The sequence below is a fragment of the Artemia franciscana genome, chromosome 20, assembly GCF_032884065.1.
Source record: "Artemia franciscana chromosome 20, ASM3288406v1, whole genome shotgun sequence".
NCBI lineage: Eukaryota > Metazoa > Arthropoda > Branchiopoda > Anostraca > Artemiidae > Artemia > Artemia franciscana.
In genome coordinates this window covers 32734448-32755762 of record NC_088882.1, presented here as the reverse complement: position 1 = coordinate 32755762, position 21315 = coordinate 32734448, and the positions used below count along the sequence as shown (strand labels likewise).

Here is a 21315-nt window from a genome sequence, read left to right as displayed (position 1 = left end):
AAAAAAAAGTTTTTTTTAAATGAAAGTAAGGAGCGGCATTAAAACTCAAAACGAACAGAAATTACTCCGTATATGAAAGGGACTTTTCCTCCTCAACGCCCCGCTCTTTACGCTAAAGTTTGACTCTTTCTCTTAACTCTACTTTTTAAAACAGTAAGAAACACTGGTCAAAGTTTGTAACTTGTAGCCCCTCCCACGGGACTGCGGGGGAGTAAGTCGTCCCTAAAGACATAATTATTAGGTTTTTCGACTATGGTGATTGAAATGGCTATCTCATAATTTTGATCCGGTGACTTTCGGGGAAAAATGAGCGTGGGAGGGGGCCTAGGTCCCCCTATTTTCTAAAATGAGGTAAATTTTCTCAGGCTCGTAACTTTCGATGGGTATACCTGATCTTGATGAAACTTATATATTCAAAATCAGCATTAAAATGCGATTCGTTTGATGTAACTATTAGCACCAAAATTCCATTTTTTAGTGTTTCGGTTACTATTGAGTAACTGGTAACTGTTTGATTTTGACATAAGTGAGTTTTAACTACAAAGCTAAGGATCACCAGCCACCTGTTTTGCTGAGACATTTATGGTTCACCCTGTCAGTTTAGCTTGTTTATAGTTTATTCATCTTAACTGCAATATTTGGTCGTGTACCCTTTCCCTTGCGCCCTTAAGGGAAAAAAGAAGATTTTTCATGTTGAATTTTCGTATAAGATTTTTAGTAAAATAAAGTCCTTTTACCCCATTTTCTGGTCAGTATAGATAAATACTGGACGATTGTAGTTTTTATTATTAAGAGAAGTTCAACTCCTAGTTATTGTTCTGAGATTTCTCCATAAGGGGAATACCAAGAGAATACCATATCGATTGGTGGTTTCATCTTCAAATATAATTTTCGTTTTACTGCTTCCACCCGACGGCCTAGTATGATGGACGAAGGTAGTTTCAAGGCCCACCAAAGTATGGCACATAATTGATTTTTTTATTTCTGGATCTAATTTTCCATCATATTGGAATTCATTTCCAGAACGAATTTTAATCCAGGAACTCGAATTTCTCGAGAAAAACCCAAGTTTATATATGTACAAAATGATAAGGCAATGAAAGGTAAAGTACAGGGACTACTTCAAAAATTGAATGAAGAAGGAATTAAGAGAAATGAAATAGCCGTCATCAAAACAGGGCTGTCGAAGGCCATAAAGTATATTTTGCAAGAAGATTACAAAAGCAAAAATCAGTAATTACGCATAGTTACTAATTTGTCGATTACACCGTTGACCCCTGAATCAGAAAGGCCGTAGAATAAATAGTTGAAATTATTAAAAATACTTTAGCATAAAGAGCGAGATATATATCTCCTCCTAAATACCTCGCTCTTTATGCTAAAGTATTTTTAGAACCCCTCATATGCGTAATAATCTCTGTTCGTTTTAAGTTTAAATGCTACTCCTTCCTTTCATTTAAAAAAACGTTTTCATGTTTATTTTTCATTGTTTTCTTATCCTGCGCCCTTTTCATTGAATTTTTCTTCCCCCATGATAGATTCCTCCAAGAAAAGATCCTCCAACATAGCCCCCCCCCCCTAAGCCCCACCCCCAAACAAAATAAAATCCCCCTGAAAACGTCTGTACACTTCCCAATAACCATTACTATATGTAAACACTGGTCTAAGTTTGTAACTTGCAGCCCCTCCCCCAGGGATTGTGGGGGAGTACGTCATCCCCAAAGACATAGTTATTATGGTTTTCGAATATGCTGAACAAAATGGCTATCCGTTGACTTTGAGAAAAAAATGAGCGTGGGAGGGGGCCTAGATGCCCTTTAATTTTTTTGGTCACTTAAAAAGTGCAATAGAACTTTTCATTTCCGTTAGAATGAGCCCTCTTGCGACATTCTAGGACCACTTGGTCGATACGATGACCCCTGAAAAAAAAACAAAAACAAACAAACAAATAAACACGCACCCGTGATTTGTCTTCTAGCAAAAAATACAAAATTCCACATTTTTGTAGATAGGAGCTTGAAACTTCTACAGTAGGGTTCTCTGAGACGCTGAATCTGATGGTGTCATTTTTGTTAAGATTCTACGACTTTAGGGGATGTTTCCCCCTATTTTCTTAAATAAGGCAAATTTTCTCAGGCTTGTAACTTTTGATGGGTATAGCTGATCTTGATAAAACTTATATATTTAAAATCAACATTAAAATGCAATTCTTTTGATGTAACTATTGGTATCAAAATTCAATTTTTTAGAGTTTCGGTTACTATTGAGCCGGGTCGCTCCTTACTACAGTTCGTTACCACGAACTGTTTGAAACAATCAACGACACTCAATTATTCAGCTGAGCTCATTGTGCAGAGGTGATGCCACACTAAACGAAAAAAAAAAACAATATAAAAATACTTTTCCTGTATACTCATAATCATGTCATTAAATGATTTATTTATTACGGTACCAAAACTTCTATTTTGTATTTTTTTTTTAGTAAAGCGCAAGTTTTCTGTAGTCCTAGAAACGTAGGGAAATATCACCAGTTGATTTATTTGCACTATTCTTATTGATATATGCTAAATAGGCTGTGAAGAAATAATTTTGTTCATTTTAAGCTTTAACTTCGCTCTTTACTTCCTTCGGAAAAACTTTGTGGGTAAATACTGGATGACATTAGTAGTTAGCTGGATGGATTTAGTAGTTTATTAATGGGTTTTTTAAAGGAAGATTAGGTGGTGTCTAAAGCTATTGTAAGGGCACAACATTTTACTTCTTTTAAGTTTAATAAGGGTTTTGAGAAAATATCGGGAGGATGGAGGGTGATGCAGAGTTGATTAAGAAGATGGTTTCAATAAAAAATATTTGTGAGTTTATTATTAAAATATTTTCACGGTGAAAGGGGTGCGCTATGGCCGAAGGGCACCCTATAAACGGAGGAGTATGGTATGTTTTTGTGATTTGGTCATTAATAGTAGAATATTTTGTTTTCATCAATTGTCTTTGGCTACCGAAAATAAAAACAAAATTAAAAATATAGAAGTTTTTAATTATTGTAGGTGAAAATAAATGTTGAAATTTGAAGTGAAAAATGTATTATGTCACCGAGAGGAGAGAAGATGGGATTAATTTAATTATGAAAAAAAATGACAAAAAAAATGGATGGTTGTAGTCTGTGTAATTAATTTTTGCTCAGTTTTACTAAAGTTAAGTGCACCCCTGCTTCCATCTGACAACCTAGCGTGGTGAGCAGAGACATTTTTAAGCCCCACCAAGGTATGGTATAGCATTCATAATTTTATTTTCAAAGAGATTTTTCAAGCATAAACTTTTATTCCAGCAATCTGAATTTTGTTTTTGGTTCCTATTTCAAGCGAAGTAATCAAAGCATTTTTAAACTGTTGCTGAAATGAATCTTGTTGCAGCACAACAGCGCAGCAAAGGAAGTAACTAAGACTATTATTAACTTTTGGATAGATGGTATTCAAGCCTAGATAAATTAAATAAAAAAACAAGTTTTTTCAAATGAAAGTAAGGAGCGACATTAAAACTTAAAACGAACAGAAATTACTCAGTATATGAAAGAGGCTTTCCCTTCTCAATGCCCCGCTCTTTACGCTAAAGTTTGAATCCTTCTCTTAACTCTACATTTTAAAACAGTAAAAAACATGTAAATTTTCTTCCCCCATGAAAAATTCCTCCATGGAAAGCTCCCCAGGCATATCCCCCTCTTCTCAATCCCTGCCTCCAACCAAAAAATCCTCCTGAAAACACCTGTACACTTCCCAATAACCATTACTATATGTAAGCACTGGTCAAAGTTTTGAACTTGTAACCCCTCCCACGGGGACTGTGGGGGAGTAAGTCTTCCCCAAAGACATAGTTATAAGGTTTTTCGACTACGCTCAATAAAATGGTTATCTCAGAATTTTGATCTGTTAAATTTGGGAAAATAATCAGCGTGGGAGGGGGTCTAGGTGCCCTCCAATTTTTTTGGTCGCTTAAAAAGGGCACTAGAACTTTTCATTTCCGTAAGAATGAGCCCTCTCGCAACATTCTAGGACAACTGGGTCGATACGATCACCCCTGGGAAAAAAACAACAAACAAACAAACACGCATCCGTGATCTGCCTTCTGGCAAAAAATATAAAATTCCACATTTTTGTAGATAGGAGCTTGAAACTTCTACAGTACAGTTCTCTGATACGCTGAATCTGATGGTGTGATTTTCGTTAAGATTCAATGACCTTTAGGGGGTGTTTTCCCCTATTTTCTAAAATAATGCAAATTTTCTCAGGCTCCTAACTTGTGATGGGTAAGACTAAACTTGATGAAACTTATATATTTAAAATCAGCATTAAAATGCGGTTCTTTTGATGTAGCTATTGTTACCAAAATTTCATTTTTTAGAGTTTTGGTTACTATTGAGCTGGGTCGCTCCTTATTACAGTTCGTTACCACGAACTGTTTGATATGATGTAGGAAAAGAAGACAATAATCGCTAAAGACTGTTGCAATTTGTATAAGAAAGGCGATAAAGTTTTGTAAGAGGCATTAGACTGGTTCCTGTAGAAAGCAATTTAGTTAGTGTAATGATACTTTTTAGACTTTGAGATGCTATCGATAAAGTTTTAAGAGAAGAATGGTGTGGTTTTAGGGAAGGTAGAGGATGCGTTGACCATATTTTCATTCTTAGATTAATAATTGAGTAGTGCCTGAGTCATCAAACGTATTTAGTCCTCAGGTTCATAGATTATGAGCAATTGTATGATTCAGCTGACAAATAGGGCTTCAGCAAAGGTCCTATCCTAGCATGGTATACAAGATAAATCAGAGGCAACGCTGTAGCGTAAGAGTACTAGAACTTTTGATTTCCGTTAGAACTCTCCCCAAGTTGTGTCTTTTGCCTTTGCTTTTTTTTGAAGTCCCAAGCATAGACATTCCGGTTCCTTGACCCCAAAAGTAGCCCGTCATTGGCGGGCAAGTCTTGGTTATTATCGACTTCTACCGTGAAGAAAAAGGAAGGCAAAAATAGGCAAATACAACTTTAAAGCCCTAAAACGCTGTATACCAAAAATATAACCTAAAAGTAATTAAACATTAAATACGAGAAACACACTGATATATAGCTTGCCTAAGCCTAGCAACGATCTTTACATTTGCAATAACCTTTATATAATAATAATAATAACAATAATAATAATAATAATAATAATAATAATAATAATAATAATAATTTATTTTTACCCTCTTTACATACAAAAGATGTACACAGAAAAGTATGAAAAGAAAACTGAGAAATACAAAAATTACACTTCTAATGAAAATCAGTAGATCATAGCTTTTTTTTGCACATAACTCAAAAAACCACTCACAAAACATGACCCATAAGTAATAACATAATTCATAAACATAACTCAAGAAACAATATAGAATGATTTCAATATGTAGAATAAAGTCTGGATAAAAACTTTCCTGAAAATCTGCCTCGGTTAGGGACAATTTCCGCGTACCCTTTTTTAAGTTTACTTTTAATATCATTTAGCCCACAAGATCGAAAAGCCGATAAAGATGAACAAATATTAATACCAAGCCACCGAATCGAAGAAACGAGCTTAACTGAAAAATAACCACAACCAAGGTCACTACTTTGATGCTTAGCATTAAAAACTAAATATTCACATTTTTCAGTATTAAGTTTGAGGCCGATTTCCTCAAAAGACTTAGAAAGAAGCTGGGTCGACTTAATTAGGCTAGATTTAGTGCGGCTGATCAAAAGTAAATCATCTGCATATGCAATATATGAAAGATTAGTTAGGCCTAAAAAACATGATGGATTAATATGTGGCAAAACAAAATAAAGACAAGCATTAAAAGGATAAGGGGATAAGACTCCTCCTTGCCTAAGACCAGAACGGATGGGGATATTACCAACGTAGGTGTCACCTGACTTGAGTCGAACATATGGATTAGCATACCAAAAACGAAGAGTTGATATAATAGACACATTTGCACCAAGTTGGATTAAAGAATACCAAAGTTGGCTATGGCAAATTGAATCAAAAGCTTTTGAAACATCGAGTGCACAAAAATGAACCTCAAAACCATTTATGTTTTGTTCTTTTGTAGGGCTGCATCTAAAACCAAAAGTTCAAGTTCCAGCAGCAGTGGATCAGGCTTTGTTACAATTGACAAATTCGTGTTAAACAAAAAGTTGAGGACGAAGAAGTTCAGATATTTGAAGACAATAACTTACGAAGAATTTCTCAGGAAGATAGGTTTAGATGCAGAAAAGAAACCAAAAGACAAAGATGATAAGAAAAAACGCGGAAGATCTAGCTCTGTGTCTAGCAGCAGGTCTGACTCTGAATTGTCATTGGTTGTAAAGCGTGACTATATATATATATATATATATATATATATATATATATATATATATATATATATATATATATATATATATATATATATATATATATATATATATATATATATACAAAGGCGATAAGAAAAACGTGGAAGATCTAGCTCTGTGTCGTTGTATAGCTATATGTTTAATGCAAGGTTTGATAATGACAGATTAGAATAGATTAGGTTTGGTTAGGTGAGTTTAGGTTAGGTTAGCTTAGGTTTTTAATCCATTAATGATATTTAGAACCACATTTAACCTAACATAAACTAACATAATATAATGTAACCGAATTTCAACTTTTACCATCATAGCTTGCATAAGACTGAAAAAGATGTCTCGCAAAGCTAATTGAATCTAAGCAGAGAAGGAATTTTGAACATTCATGGTAACATATATAAAAAATATTAGTTTTGTATCCAGGCAGGATCAATACAAGTCACTAGTGTATAGGGGTGCTGTTATTCATGTTAAAAGTTAAGATCACCATCTAGTGTTACTAGAATTATTTTGGAGCTGAAAAAAAAAATATGAAGTAAAATCATAATCACACAGTATGATTTTAACCAATATATTAAACCTTTTCTATAGCCAAAAATAAGAGGGAAAGGGCATCATATATAAGGGTCCATTTAATTTTGAGTAAAACGACTATTATATTCAGAAAGAGCATACAAAAGGCATCAATTGGTATGTTCGCCTGATTTATAGCTCAGTAATGAAAACGTCTCTAAATTTGCCATGAGACCCCCCTCCTTCCTGTGTAAGTACGATGCTTTGATTTTATAATGACCATGTAAAATATGCCTTTTTCATTATAGGACGATTTTCTTTCTCCAACTGAAATCCCTTGTATTTTCTGACTTTTAAAAATTAAACAGAATAGCAGTTTAAAACAAAATTTAACCTCATAATCCAGCCATCAAAATACCCTTTTTCTGTCGATGTACAAAATTCAAGCGAAGAAAAACGTCTTCAAATAAAATTCTTATTTTATTTGTCAACAGTTCCTGGTAAACAGTTCCTGGTAAAAACAGTTCAAAAAAAAAAGTCAAACAGTTCCTGGTAAAAAACTGTAGTGAGGAGCCACCCGGCTCAATAGTAACCGAAACTTTAAAAAATGAAATTTTGATACCAATAGTTACATCAAAAGAGTCGCATTTTAATTCTGATTTTGTATATATAAGTTATAATTAATACCCATCAAAAGTTATGAGCCTGAGAAAATTTGCATCATTTTAGAAAATAAGGAGAAACACCCCCTAAAAGTAATACAATCTAAACGAAAATCACACCATCAGATTCAACGTATCAGAGAACCATATAGCAGAAGTTTCAAGCTCCTGTCTACAAAAATATGGAATTTCGTATTTTTTGCCAGAAGACAGATCACGGATGCGTGTTTATTTGTTTTTTTTTTTTGTTTTGTTTTTCCAGGGCTGATCGTGTCGACTGGGTGATCCTAGAATGTCACGAGAGGGCCCATTCTAGTGGAAATTAAAAGTTCTAATGACCTTATTAAGTGACCAAAAAAATTGGAGGCCACCTAGGCCCCCTCCCACGCTCATGTTTTCCCAAAAGTCATAGGATCAAAATTCTGAGATAGCCATTTTATTCACCATAGTCGAAAAACCTAAGGACTATGTCTTTGGGAACGACTTACTCCCCCGCAGTCCCCGTGGGAGGGGCTGCAATTTACAAACTTTGACCTGTGTTTACATATAGTAATGGTTACTGGGAAGTGTACAGACGTTTTCAGTTTTTTTTTGGTTTAGTGGGGAGAGTTGAGGGGGGGATTACGTGGGAGGATATTTCCATGGAGAAACTTCTCATGGGGGAAGAGAATTTCAAATAAATATGATAAGTTTTTTCTACTGAAAGTAAGGAGCAGCATTAAAACTTAAAACGAACAAAAATTATCACGCATATGAAGGGTTTCTCTCCTTGTTATACCTCACTCTTTACGCTAAAGTATTATTAGTAATTTCAACTATTTATTCTACGGCCTTTGTGATTCAGAGGTCATTCTTAAGGAATTGGGACAAAATTTAAGCTTTAGTGTAAAGAGCGAGGTACTGACGAGGGGGCGAGCCCCCTCATATACGCAATAAAAAAAATACGAATATAGAAGTTCGTTACGTAAGCTAATTCGTAAGTTATGTATATTTTTTACCAATGAAAATGTTTGCAAAAAATTAAAAGTTCTAGCTGCTATTTTAAGCAATCAAAAATATTGGAGGGCAGCTATGCCTCCTCCCTCGCTCCTTTTTTCTCAAAATCTTCCAATTGATTGCAATTAATTAATATGCAAATTTTGTTTTAATTGTTTATGTTCGGTGAGTCAAGATCAAAACATGTATTAATTCAAAAACGTCCAGAAATTAAATAAAAAAAACAAGTTTTTTTTAAATGAAAGTGAGGAGTAACATTAAAACTTAAAACGAAAAGAAATCACTCCGTATATGAAAGGGAATTTTCCTCCTCAACGGCCCGCTCTTTACGCTAAAGTTTTTTACTGTTTTAAAAAGTAGAGTTAAGAGAAAGAGTCAAACTTTAGCGCGAAGAGCGAGGCGTTGAAGAGGAAAAGCCCCTTTCATATACGGAGTAATTTCTGTTCGTTTTAAGTTTTAATGTTGCTCCTTGCTTTCATTTAAAAAAACTTGTTTTTTTTTATTTAATAAGTAACTGAGACCGATGTTTTGGACAGTAGTGAAAAAATTATGTCAAATTAAGAAAAAGTGGCAAGTCACCGGCTGTGGATTAATAATAATTAGGAGTGTCAACCCTGAGCCAAAAGATGATTTTTCGAGAGATTCGGGGAATAGATCTTTTTTTTGGGGGGGGGGGAGGCACAGATATTTTGGGGGAAATCCTCGAAATTACGGGGATAGTGGAAGCACTAGAATTTTCTGACAAAATTTGCCAACAGTTTTCACTTAGGCATAAAAACTCCTACTTAACATGGTTACCTGGTTACCCCACGATTTGCAAGTCACCCCCCCCCCCCAAAAAAAAAAAACAAAAAGAATCCATAAGTGTTTAGACTTTGGATGCCCATTTTAGCAGGGGAGGAGGGAGATCACGGAATTCCCCCAAGTTCGACCCAAATATATTTCCACCACATAACGAACAAACAATCTTTGTTTTTCTCATATTTTAATGAGAATGGATTAGGGGTAATCTTAAGGACCCTATCCTTCTTAGAAATGTAAATATTAATTTTAAAATATGTTGTTTTATTTTTAGCCATAAAAACTATTCCTGATTGCAGTTCTCATTCATCACGGAGCTCTCGTTCATCGTCTGCTTCTTCACGCAGCTCAAGAAGCTCCTCATCTTCATCAACGACATCTAGAAGTAGTAGTGTAACCAGTACAACGAGTAGCAGCAGTGCTTCATCTGCAGAGGGAGTGTATGTTAAAAAAGACAGAAGGTTAGTTTAATTTTATTTTTATTTTCAGCTGTAAATTTTACTTGTGTTTTTATGAGCTATTGGGTTTACCCTTTTCTTAAAAAAACCTGCTGTTTACTGAAAAAGCCAAATTTTGCCTTGTCTAATTCCTATAATATTTTTCGAAGTGTGGAATATATAAGAAAATATACCATGTGCTTATACGTATTTTTTGCTATGTTAGGCACAGGTGCACGCAACTAAAATTTTAGAGGGTAGGGAGTGTGTTGCAAAAGGGGTCAAAATAAAGCGGAAATGCTATTACACCATATCGAAATAGCTTAAAGCACAGTAACTACAATGGCTTGGACTTGTCTCGAGAATAAATCCTGGTGGACTTTCAAAAATCTCCTTAAAGGGCTACATAGATGTACTTCAGCACATAGGGGACTGAGGAAGAATTCAAGTGCTAACTGTGTTCGATGTTTTCTGACTTTCAGGATCATCTAGATTTTCTCTGGTCTATGGATTTCCTACAAGTTATAATCACCAGTCGTATCTGGAGCCTTTTTGTCAATACGGGCAAAAATTCAAATTTAGGAGGGGCTACAACCTATCTCAGAGGATGGGCGGAACCTAAGTAAGTAAATAACAGACAAATTTATATTTTTATAGTACGTGATTTTTTTTAAATTCTCAGTTGTCAAAAGGGATCAAACCGGGTAATACCCTTGAATAATTCACAAATTTAATTGAACTTATTAATAACCCGCCTAACAATCAACAAGAAAAAATAGAGCACAAACAAGAAAAAGAAAAGCAATTATAGTCAGTACCAACACTGGGAAACTACACACAAAAACTACTTGAGAAGGTAGGCCCACTTATGGGGCAATGACTCTAGTTTTTTCTCATAAGTTAATGACCTCTTCAACAGGCTCAACAATACCATACTTAGCAACAATATGGCGATTTCTAACGAAAGTTGGTACTTGAAGCAGATATCATGCATACTGAAAAACACTTTCCTGATATCTTTCTTATTACCGGTACTCAAAATCTTCCAAAAGGGGGAAAAACAATACGTGAAACAAGTTAACTGTGTTATGAAGACGAGCGAGATACTTGTGGTTTGAGTTTCTTTGGCTAGTAACAACTCAAAGATATGCAACGTGTATTTTTTCAAAACCTATCCAAGAAGTAAACTTTCAGTCCCTCGAAGAGTATATCCAATCTTTAGGCCAACATACATGATATGATTAGACGGTGTTACATTAATTTCACCAAGACTCATTGTAGAAACCTGCTCTGGGCAGTTAAAAAACAAAACAGCTGACTTATCCACATAGCCGCAGACCTAATAGCCGCATAGCTTTTTTGTAAGCCGTCAAAATTTATTTTCCAAAGACGTCAGTAATCGAGACAAATTTAATAGGTCATCCGCAAAACCTAAAAGTGATACATCGCTAATGTGACCGCGAAACCTAAAATGTTTAAAAAAATATAACTTCGACGACATGACCTCCTGTGCATCATTGACACTGTTATTATATCAAATCGGAATACTTGTAGCCCCTTGCCAAATTTCGTTATGTAACAGAAACATCCTCGCTTAGATCATCCTCTTGCAAACGAACACGATGTATAAGATTCTTATACATATTGCGCTGTGATAGCACGATAGAAGAATCCATACCTCGCTTACGCATTTCAACTAATATTTGAGCCTAAATTCCAGAATCAAAGGCTCTTCTAACATCGTACTGGTCCAAAATCAAATTTTCCTGCGAATGAGGAGCCTCAAGCAATGTATTAGCAAGAATGTGAAGTACATGAGTGCACCCAAGCCATTATAGAAACGAAACTGATGCGGAAGCATATTACACTTATCTTAAATCTCACCAAACAGTACGATTTCAAATAACTTACAAAACGATCACCAGTGGGGAAAGAAAAGAAAAAACAAATAAACACGCATCCATGATCTGTCTTCTGGCAAAAAAAAAATACAAAATTCCACAGTTTTGTAAATAGGAGCTTGAAACTTTTACAGTAGGGTTCTCTGATACGCTGAATTTCATGGTGTGATTTTCTTTAAGATTCCATAACTTTTAAGGGGTGTTTCCCCCTATTTTGTAAAATAAGGCAAATTTTGTTAGGTTCGTAACTTTTGATGGGTAAAACTGAACTTGATGAAACTTGTATATTTAGCATCAACGTAAAAATACGATTCTTTTGATGTAACAATTGGTATCAAAATTATATTTTTTAGAGTTTCTGTTACTATCGAGCCGAGTCACTCCTTACTACAGTTCGTTACCACGAACTGTTTGAAAGAGCATTGGAAGAATGAAATATTGCAATTCTTTTGTAATTATAGTATTTTTTCAGAAGAACTACTTTTCCTATACTGTTACCCTGTCTTCTAAACAATATTCTAAGCCTTAGAAAATTGGGAGGGACTATATGTAGGAGCTTGGACTATATGTAGGGACTATATAGTCCCTCCCAAATGTAGAAAATGTAAAAATGTAGAATGTAAATGTAGAAAATGTAAAATGTAGAATGTAAATGTAGAATGTAAAAAAAGTAGAATGAAAATGTAAATGTAGAAAATGTAGGAGCTTGAAAACTGCTTCTTGAAGCAGAGTTTGGTCTCTGAATCCAATCCTGAAAGTTTCATTCTCGTAACTCCTTTTCTTAATATAGAAAAAATCGCTTAGGAGCTGTATGAGGAGCAAAGGGCTAACTGGTGTTCCATGTGGCAAGGATCACCCCTACCAAATCATTTATATGCTCCTTCTTGAAATTAAAGGCGATGCACCAGCTTTTATTTTCTGTTAGGAGGTTATTTCTAATAACACGCACATTAGGAATCAATTTTCTACTTTTTTTCATTACTTCTCACCATCTTTTTATAAAATGTGCATCTTGTTTGAGGGATCATTTGAGTCAATTTCTAACAAAAAGTCTTTTCATGGCAATCGTTTTCCCCTTCACCATAGTTTTCTTTACAATTAACAACAAAGAGAGATAAAACTAAAAAAAAAAAAAAACTCAAACGAGACTGCAGCCAATAGAGAAAAAAGAGATGAAGACTAAAATAACGCGGGTATTTTGCCTGTATCTAAATTAAGCGCCCTCAGCATAAGATAAAAAGAAAAAAAAATCCGCTAAACTAAAAACAAAATCTAAGAGCTCATTTGGCACTTGTGACGAGACTGGAAGAGCCAAGAGCTCATATGGTATGAGCTCTAGCAAAATTCTAAGAATCAACAGATTGATTTAAAAAGAAAATCAGAGTTTTAATGCCGGTTGGTATTTAAAATAAAAGCTTTGAGTCACGAGGTCCTTCTAAATATAAAAATTCATTAAGATCCGATCACCTACTCATAAGTTACAAATACCTCGTTTTTTTCTTATTTTTCCTCTCCCTTCAGCCCCTCCCCCCAGATGGTCGAATCGGGGAAAACGACTTTATCAAGTCCATTTGTGCAGCTCCCTGACACGCCTACTTCCCGCCCCCAACTCCCCCAAAGAGAGTGTATCCGTTCCGGGTATGTCAATCCCGCATCTAGAACTTGTACTTGTTTTTCCCAGCAAGTTTCATTCCGATCCCTCCACTCTAAGCGTTTTTCAAGATTTTAGGTTCTCCCAAGTGTCAACAGATCCGGTCAGGATTTAAAATGAGATCTCTGAGACACGATATCCTTCCAAACATCAAATTTAATTAAGATCCGATCATCCGTTCGTAAGTTAAAAATACCTCACTTTTTCTATTTTTTCTGATTTAACCATCCCCCACTAACCCCCCCCCCAGATGGTCGAATCGGAGAAACGACAATTTCCAATTTAATCTGGTCTGGTTCCTGATACGCCTGCCAAATTTCATTGTCCTAGCTTACCTGGAAGTCCCTAAAATAGCAAAACCGGGACAGAGTGACAGACCGACCGACCGACAGAATTTGCGAACGCTATGTGTCACTTGGTAGATGCCAAGTGCCATAACGAGTAAAACCACCACCAATAATAATAAATGCATTTGTGGCTACTGATCCACGTAGGGAAAAGAAGCTATTCGATTTACTTCAATGAGAACATCAAATCAACTCATAGGCGAAATATCCGCGTCATTTTAGTCTTTCATCTCTTTTCTCTCTACTGGCTGCAGTCTCGTTTGAGGTTTTTTCTTGTTGAGTTTGACCTCTCTTGGTTGTTTGCTGTCATGTCTTGCCAGTTCGACTGATGAACTTACATTCTTTACAATTGCCTCAGCTTTTCTCAAACTTAGAAGTTTTTCACAGCAATGACAGTTTGTGGCCTTCTTCACTGCTTTTACAGCTCTCTTACATTCTTCATTCCACCACATTTTTGCCTATTGTTTCAAATAGACAGAGTTGATTTGGTCTGACACCTGTGGAATCACTGATCTTGCTGCAAATTTAAGAATAATAATAATAATAAATTTATTTATTTATGCCCTCTTTACATACAAAAGATGTACACAGAGGAGTATGAAAAGAAAACTGAAAAATAAAAATTACACTTCGAATCAAAATCAGTAGATCATGGTAATATAAAGGGTCTATTTATGTTTGTTGTATTAGTATTTGGTTTTAGTTGGTTTTTAATTTCGACTTTCCCCTTTTTTAATATCATGCTTTCTTACTTTCATTACGTCATGTAGTTTTATCCGTAGAATAGGCAGTGCTAAGTAGAATCTAGCTCTGTATAGAAGGCTACTTCCGCATGTTACGTGTCGTAAATAGAATAGGAACTTTGCTCTCCAGATGAACGGATCTGCTGCTATGAGGGTTACCTTGACAGCAACAATGTCAGCAATCTTAAGGAACTTCTGAAGGCTGCCCTTCCCTCTGGTCCGAGGTCTACATTGCATAACTAAATTGCGCAATTTATCTTGCTTAATGTTGCGTAATTACTTAATTTTTATGTTATGCAGTTTATTGCGTAAATGTTGCGCAATTTATGTTATGTAATGTTAATGTTTATGTCACAAAATTTATGTTCCATTATGAAAAATTCAACGTCACGGCAGTAAAACGAAATTTGGGAAATAAATTTGCAGGAGAGCGGTACACACTTTATCAAAGCTTGCATATCCTTCTCCATTACATGATTTTAATTTTCGAGTGGTTTGCTAATTATGGAGATGACGATTTCTTTGATTTTTGTCTCAGCCTAGTGGGAAAGAGCTTGTTGAAGTCTGGAAGGTAATGCTTAACGTAACTTAACTTGAACACTTATAATGGGATTTATTACATTGTGTGAATGCAGGTTAACAATACAACTCATTGCTATGAAAATTTTATCTTGATTTACAAATCAATTAGACAAAAGCAGTGAGAAGGCAGAGGTTCGCTTTTTATTAAGTAAAAAATAGAGTCTAGGTAAAAATTAAAACTTAAAATGAACCCCCCTCAGCCTCTCGCTGTTTCAAACAGTTCGTGGTAACGAACTGTAGTAAGGAGCGATCCGGCTCAATAGTAACCAAAACTATAAAAAATTGAATTTTGATATCAATAGCTACATCAAAAGAATCGCATTTTAATGCTGATTTTAAATATATAAGTTTTATCAAGTTTAGTCTTAGCCATCAAAGGTTACGAGCCTGAGAAAATTTGCCTTATTTAGGAAAATAGGGGGAAAGACCCCTAAAAGTCGTAGGATCTTAACGAAAATGACACCATCAGATTCAGCGTATCAGAGAACCCTACTGTAGAAGTTTCAAGCTCCTATCTACAAAAATGTGGAATTTTGCATTTTTTGCCAGAAGACAAATCACGGGTGCGTGTTTATTTTTTTTTTTTTTTTCCCCAGGGGTCATCGTATCGACCAAGTGGTCCTAGAATGTCGCAAGAGGACTCATTCTAACGGGAATGAAAAGTTCTAGTGCCCTTTTTAAGTGACCAAAAAAATTGGAGGGCATCTAGGCCCCCTCCCACGCTCATTTTTTCCCAAAGTCAACGGATCAAAATTTTGAGATAGCCATTTTGTTTGGCATAGTCGAAAATCTTAATAACTATTTTTTGGGGGATGACTTACTCCCCCACAGTCCCTGGGGGAGGAGTTGCAAGTTACAAACTTCAACCAGTGTTTACATATAATAATGGTTATTGGGAAGTGTACAGACGTTTTCAGGGGGATTTTTTTGGTTTTGGGGGTAGGGTTGAGGGAGGGGGCTATGTGGGAGGATCTTTCCTTGGAGAAATATGCCATGGGGGAAAAAAATTCAATGAAAAGGGCGCAGGATTTTCTAGCATTACTATAAAAAAACAATGAAAAAATAAACATGAAAACGTTTTTTCAAATGAAAGTAAGGAATAGCATTGAAATTTAAAACAAACAGAGATTATTACGCATATGAAGGGTTCTAAAAATACTTTAGCATAAAGAGCGAGGTATTTAGGAGGAGATAAATACCTCGCTCTTTATGCTAAAATATTTTTAGTGATTTCAACTATTTATTCTACGGCCTATTTGATTCAGGGGTCATTCTTAAAGAATTGGAACAAAACTTACGATTTAGTGTAAAGAGCGAGGTATTAACGAGGGTACAAACCCCCTCGTACACATAATAAAAATATAAGAATATAAAAGTTTGTTACGTAAGTTAATTCTTAAGTTACGTATATTTTTTACTAATAAAAACGTTCGTTGAATATTAAAAGTTCTAGTAGCCTTTTTAAGTAACCGAAAAATTGGAGGGCAGCTAGGCCTCCTTCCCCACCCCTTATTTCTCAAAATCGTCTGATCAAAACTAAGAGAAAGCCATTTAGCCAAAAAATAAATTAATATACTAATTTCATTTCAATAATTTATGTGCGGAGAGCCAAAATCAAACATGCATTAATTCAAAAACGTTCAGAAATTAAATAAAAAAAACTATTTTTTTTTAACTGAAAGTAAGGAGCGACATTAAAACTTAAAACGAACAGAAATTACTCCGTATATGAAATGGGTTGTCCCCTCCGCAGTCCCACGCTCTTTACGCTAAAGTTTTTAGTTGTTTTAAAAAGTAGAATTGTGGCAAAGAGTCAAACTTTAGCGTAAAGAGCGAGGGACTGCGGAGGGGACAACCCATTTCATATACGGAGTAATTTCTGTTCGTTTTAAGTTTTAATGTCGCTCCTTACTTTCAGTTAAAAAAACTAGTTTTTTTTTAATTAATACATTTAAGTTCTGCTTGTTTCTTTATAGTTCAGGAATGACTTTTGAAAGAAAATTGGAAACAAAGAATTGGAAAAATCAAGAACTAGAGCAACTACTGAAAAGTGAAAATAGTAGAAGTAATATAGCAGTAGGAATTACTATTTTAATCTTAAAATAGTGAAGACAAACTTGATTACCCAAAAAACATTTGCATTAAATATTTCTTCCAACTCATTTGGTATAGGAATGTTTCTTTTCGTTTATTTATTTTAATTGAAAATTATTCTTTTTCAAAATATATTCTGAAACTGTCATATCAGCAAAATTATGTATCTATGATCTATTTTTGTCTTAAAAAAACAAAACAAAAAAAACAAGAGACATTTCTCTTCCAACAGCTTAGCCAACGATTAATTCATGGTGGGGGGGGGGGGTGTTAGTTCTACGATTTAAAACTGACATTAGGATTTTTTAGGAATTGATAAAGTTCTATATTAATATCTATTCTAGGGCCGGAGAAGTCGATTTTCAGAGTGAGGCAAGTAACCTTATGAGTGCTTTAGGAATTGGTGACGACAATCTAGACATTAAAGATGCTCATTCAGTAAGTTTTGTCCATGAATCTGACAGTCAAATGAATTTTTCACTAAGAGGGATGGAATTTTATCACGTTATTGTATGTGTTACCCAAATGCAAAACTCATTTTCAGACAAGAAAAGGTTGGCAGCTATCAAAGAAGGATTGAGGAACAAAGAATTTAGCCAGACATTAAATTGCATTCAACAGATTCAAGATAAATCAAAAAAAGGTTGGGAAACATTTATTACTCATGACCTTGTGGAAGCAATAAGTAGGGCAGTAGTTGGTGCTACCATTGTCTACATGGAGGGAGATTCTTTCCTCAGTAAAATAGCAGAAGAGTTTAAAAGTGTTTCTCCAGAAATTAGTCAGAATAATACTTGCAACAAAGAATATAAAGTGGAACAATTTATTAGAGAATACGATTCATTAAGCTGTTCCAAGTCAGCTCCGCGCGTTTTAAGATATCAACAGAAAATGCGGTCCGGCAATTATGTCCTCGAAGTGGTCGGGAAGACTATCGAATTTACGAAAGCATTCAAAGTAGACAAAATAATTGAAAAGAAGAAGAAGAAAAGAAGAAATTGAAGTAGTCGCGAATATGGAGAAAAGTACAAAGTACAAACTTATACTGTAATGATGATTGGCAAAAAAATTAAAAGGATGTGAACTTAGTGGCAATAATTTTAACACCGTTTAAGAATAACCAGTTTTAGAATATAAAATTTAATCCAAAAGCGTACAAAAAAAGCTGTTTTAACAGAAACTAGTAGATTTTAGTTGCCCTCCAATTTTTTGATTACTTCAAAAGGCAACTAGAACTTTTAATTTTTTACGAACGTTTTCATAAGTAAAAAATATACATAACTTGCGAATTAACTTACGTAGCGAACTTCTATATTCGTATGTTTTTATTGCGTATATGAGGGGGCTCACCCCTCGTCGATACCTCGCTCTTTACACTAAAGCTTAAATTTTGTCCCAATTCCTTAAGAATGACCCCTGAATCACAAAGGCCGTAGAATAAATAGTTGAAATTACTAAAAATACTTTTGCGCAAAGAGGGAGGTATTACGAAGAGGTAAGCCCCTCATATGCGTAATAATTTCTGTTCGTTTCAAGTTTTAATGCTGCTCCTCATTTTCAGTAGAAAAAACTTTTCATATCTATTTTTCCATTGATTTTTTCTTAAATAATGCTAGAAAGTCCTGCGCCCTCTCCATTGAAAGTCTCTTCCCCCATGAGAAGTTCCTCCATGGAAAGATCCTTCCACGTAACCCCCCTCACCTCTTCCCCCAAACCAACAAAATCCCCCTGAAAACGTCTTTACACTTCCCAGTAACCATTACTATATGTAAACACAGGTCAAAGTTTGTAACTTGCAGCTCCTCCCAAGGGGACTGCGGGGGGGGGGTAAGTCGTCCCCAAATACATAGTTATTAAGTTTTTCGACTATGGTGAACAAAATAGCTATCTCAGAATTTTGATCCGGTGACTTTGGGGAAAATGAGCGTGGGAGGGGGCATAGGTGCCCTCCAGTTTTTTTGGTCAATTAAAAAGGGCACTAGAACTTTTAATTTCCGTTAGAATGAGTCCTTTCGCGACATATTAGGGCCACTGAGTCGATACGATCACCCCTGGGGAAAAAAACAAACAAAAAAACAAATAAACACGCACCCATGATTTGTCTTCTGGCATAAAATGCGAAATTCCATATTTTTGTAGACAGGGGCTTGAAACTTCTTCAATAAGGTTCTCTGATACGCTGAATCTGATGGTGTGATTTTCGTTAAGATCGTATGACTTTTAAGGGGTGTTTTCCCCTATTTTCGAAAATAAGGCAAATTACGATGGGTAAAACTAATCTTGATGAAACTTATATATTTAAAATCAGCATTAAAATGGGATTCTTTTGATGTAACTATTGGTATCAAAATTATATTTTTTAGAGTTTTGGTTACTATTGAGCCGGGTCGCTCCTTACTACAGTTCGTTACCACGAACTGTTTGATAATCATCAAACAGCTAAATAGGCTTAAATCAGGAATTGTATTACCGATATCAAATCTAATCTCAGAAAGTCTTAACCGCGAAGATCTGAATAAATATCGCATAACAAGATACAATGATTATATCCATGACAAATATATTTCGCATCCAAAAGATTATTTTCTTAGGAATAACTATGCTGGAATATTTAGATGTTAATTTTCAATATACCAGAACATTATTCAAATATTACAAATTTCAATTTTGATTTTAGAATTTACTATTCTGATTTATTGTTGTGACAGATATTCTGCTGAGAATTGAAGTTGATTAATTAGTTGATTAAAACCGCTTGTTGAAATTCAAGATTTCAGTGCATTGCAACAGCTTAATAGTTTTTGTTTGTTTGGTACGTTTTTCACTCAAGATGACAACATCATACCAGCGGGGGTAGAATCCATCGGTTCTACCAATAGGGGTGGAGGCAAAGATGACCTTACAATAAGCTAGAATGATCAAACCTTAGAACAAGCCTTTTCAAGTGAAAAGGAAATACTGTGCGCCACTAAGGACTCTTTTTCACCTCTTAGTGCCACAAATATGTTTTATGCATTTCAAAATTTAAGTGAAGATTATTTTTCCTACATACCCTGGCAGTGTTGCTCAAGCTTCCTATTCTAATTAAACGGTCCTGAATTTCTGGTCGTTGTGAGTTTTAATGTTGCTCCTTACTTTCAGTTAAAAAACGTTTCTTTAAATTTAATGTATGTTCTTTTTTCAAATAATGCTGGTAAATCTTGCTCAACCTCCATAAAATATACCCCCCCCCCCTCTCTCAAAAACCAAAAACAAGAACTCTCTCATGGGAAACTCCCCGGTGGAAATTTCTTTCAACGTAAAGTACACTACCCTCCGTCAAATCCCTCCAGACAGTTCCATCCTCGCTGACAATCCCCCCCCCCTTACCGTAAGATATCTTGCAGACGATCCAGCCTGAAAAATTATGCTTAGCTTATTTTCATGTGAAAAGATTTTAATCTCTAATCTGTTTCTCGATCACTCTGGAAATACCCCCTTTCATGGAAATTTTTTCCCGGAAATTAAAACATGGGAAAGATAGTTCCCGGATAGTTGGAACACCTCCAGATGTAAAACTGAGCTGGCAAAGAGAATGTAAGGGAATTAAAAATAATTTCGCATAGAAATTCTGTCAAAGCCCCCAGTGTAGAATTTTCTTTGGAAATCCTCCCCTCTTCCCGGAAATGTCCCTCCCCAAGAAAGATTTTCCCAATGAAAATCAACCCCAATCACAAATCCCCCCTCCAATAAATGTCTTTTTCATCCCAATAACAAATACTCTACGTAAACAATGGGCAAAAATCATAACTTACAGATCTCTCCCCACGGACTGTGGGGGGTCATTTTGCCTTTAAAAACAGTTACTGGATCTTCAAATATACTAAACAAAATGGTCATCTCAAAATTTTTGTTGTTTAACTTTGGAGGGGCAGTTGCCTTCCAATCTTTTTTCACTTAAAAAGAGCAGTAGAACTTATAATTCTCGTTCGAATGCGGCATCTCCTGATGTTCTAGGACCATTGTTTCGATAAGATTACCCCTGAAAAAAATAAAAACGAAATAAACACGCATCCGTGATCTGTCTTCTGGCAAAAATAGTAAAATTCCACTCTTTTGTGCATACGAACCTGAAACTTAGTAGGGTAGTCAGGTAGTGAATCCAATGGTGAGGTTTCGTCAAGATTTCTTCAAATTTAGGGAGTGTTTCAGCCC

At 35.2% G+C, this 21315-nt stretch overlaps 1 protein-coding gene and 1 long non-coding RNA gene across 6 annotated transcripts in view; one reads left to right on the top strand and one right to left on the bottom strand.

Annotated features, from left to right (window-relative positions):
* The window catches only part of LOC136040134 (uncharacterized), a 43867-nt gene extending 28514 nt beyond the window's left edge, over positions 1-15353 (bottom strand). The window contains exon 1 of the long non-coding RNA XR_010620629.1: positions 14041-15353. This is a non-coding gene — a long non-coding RNA (uncharacterized LOC136040134). The remainder of the gene's footprint in view (positions 1-14040) is intronic.
* LOC136040129 (uncharacterized) overlaps positions 1-21315 on the top strand; it is a 52970-nt gene that overhangs the window by 30950 nt on the left and 705 nt on the right. Inside the window, exons 4-6 of one of the 5 annotated variants that reach the window (XM_065724239.1) lie at positions 6115-6342; positions 9666-9827; positions 17466-17559. In XM_065724239.1, the coding sequence (XP_065580311.1) occupies positions 6115-6342; positions 9666-9827; positions 17466-17559 (484 nt within the window). Of the gene's footprint in view, positions 1-6114; positions 6343-9665; positions 9828-10285; positions 10566-17465; positions 18210-21315 lie in introns of those variants that run through there. The other 4 variants (XM_065724236.1, XM_065724240.1, XM_065724237.1 and 1 more) reach the window with 4 other exon arrangements.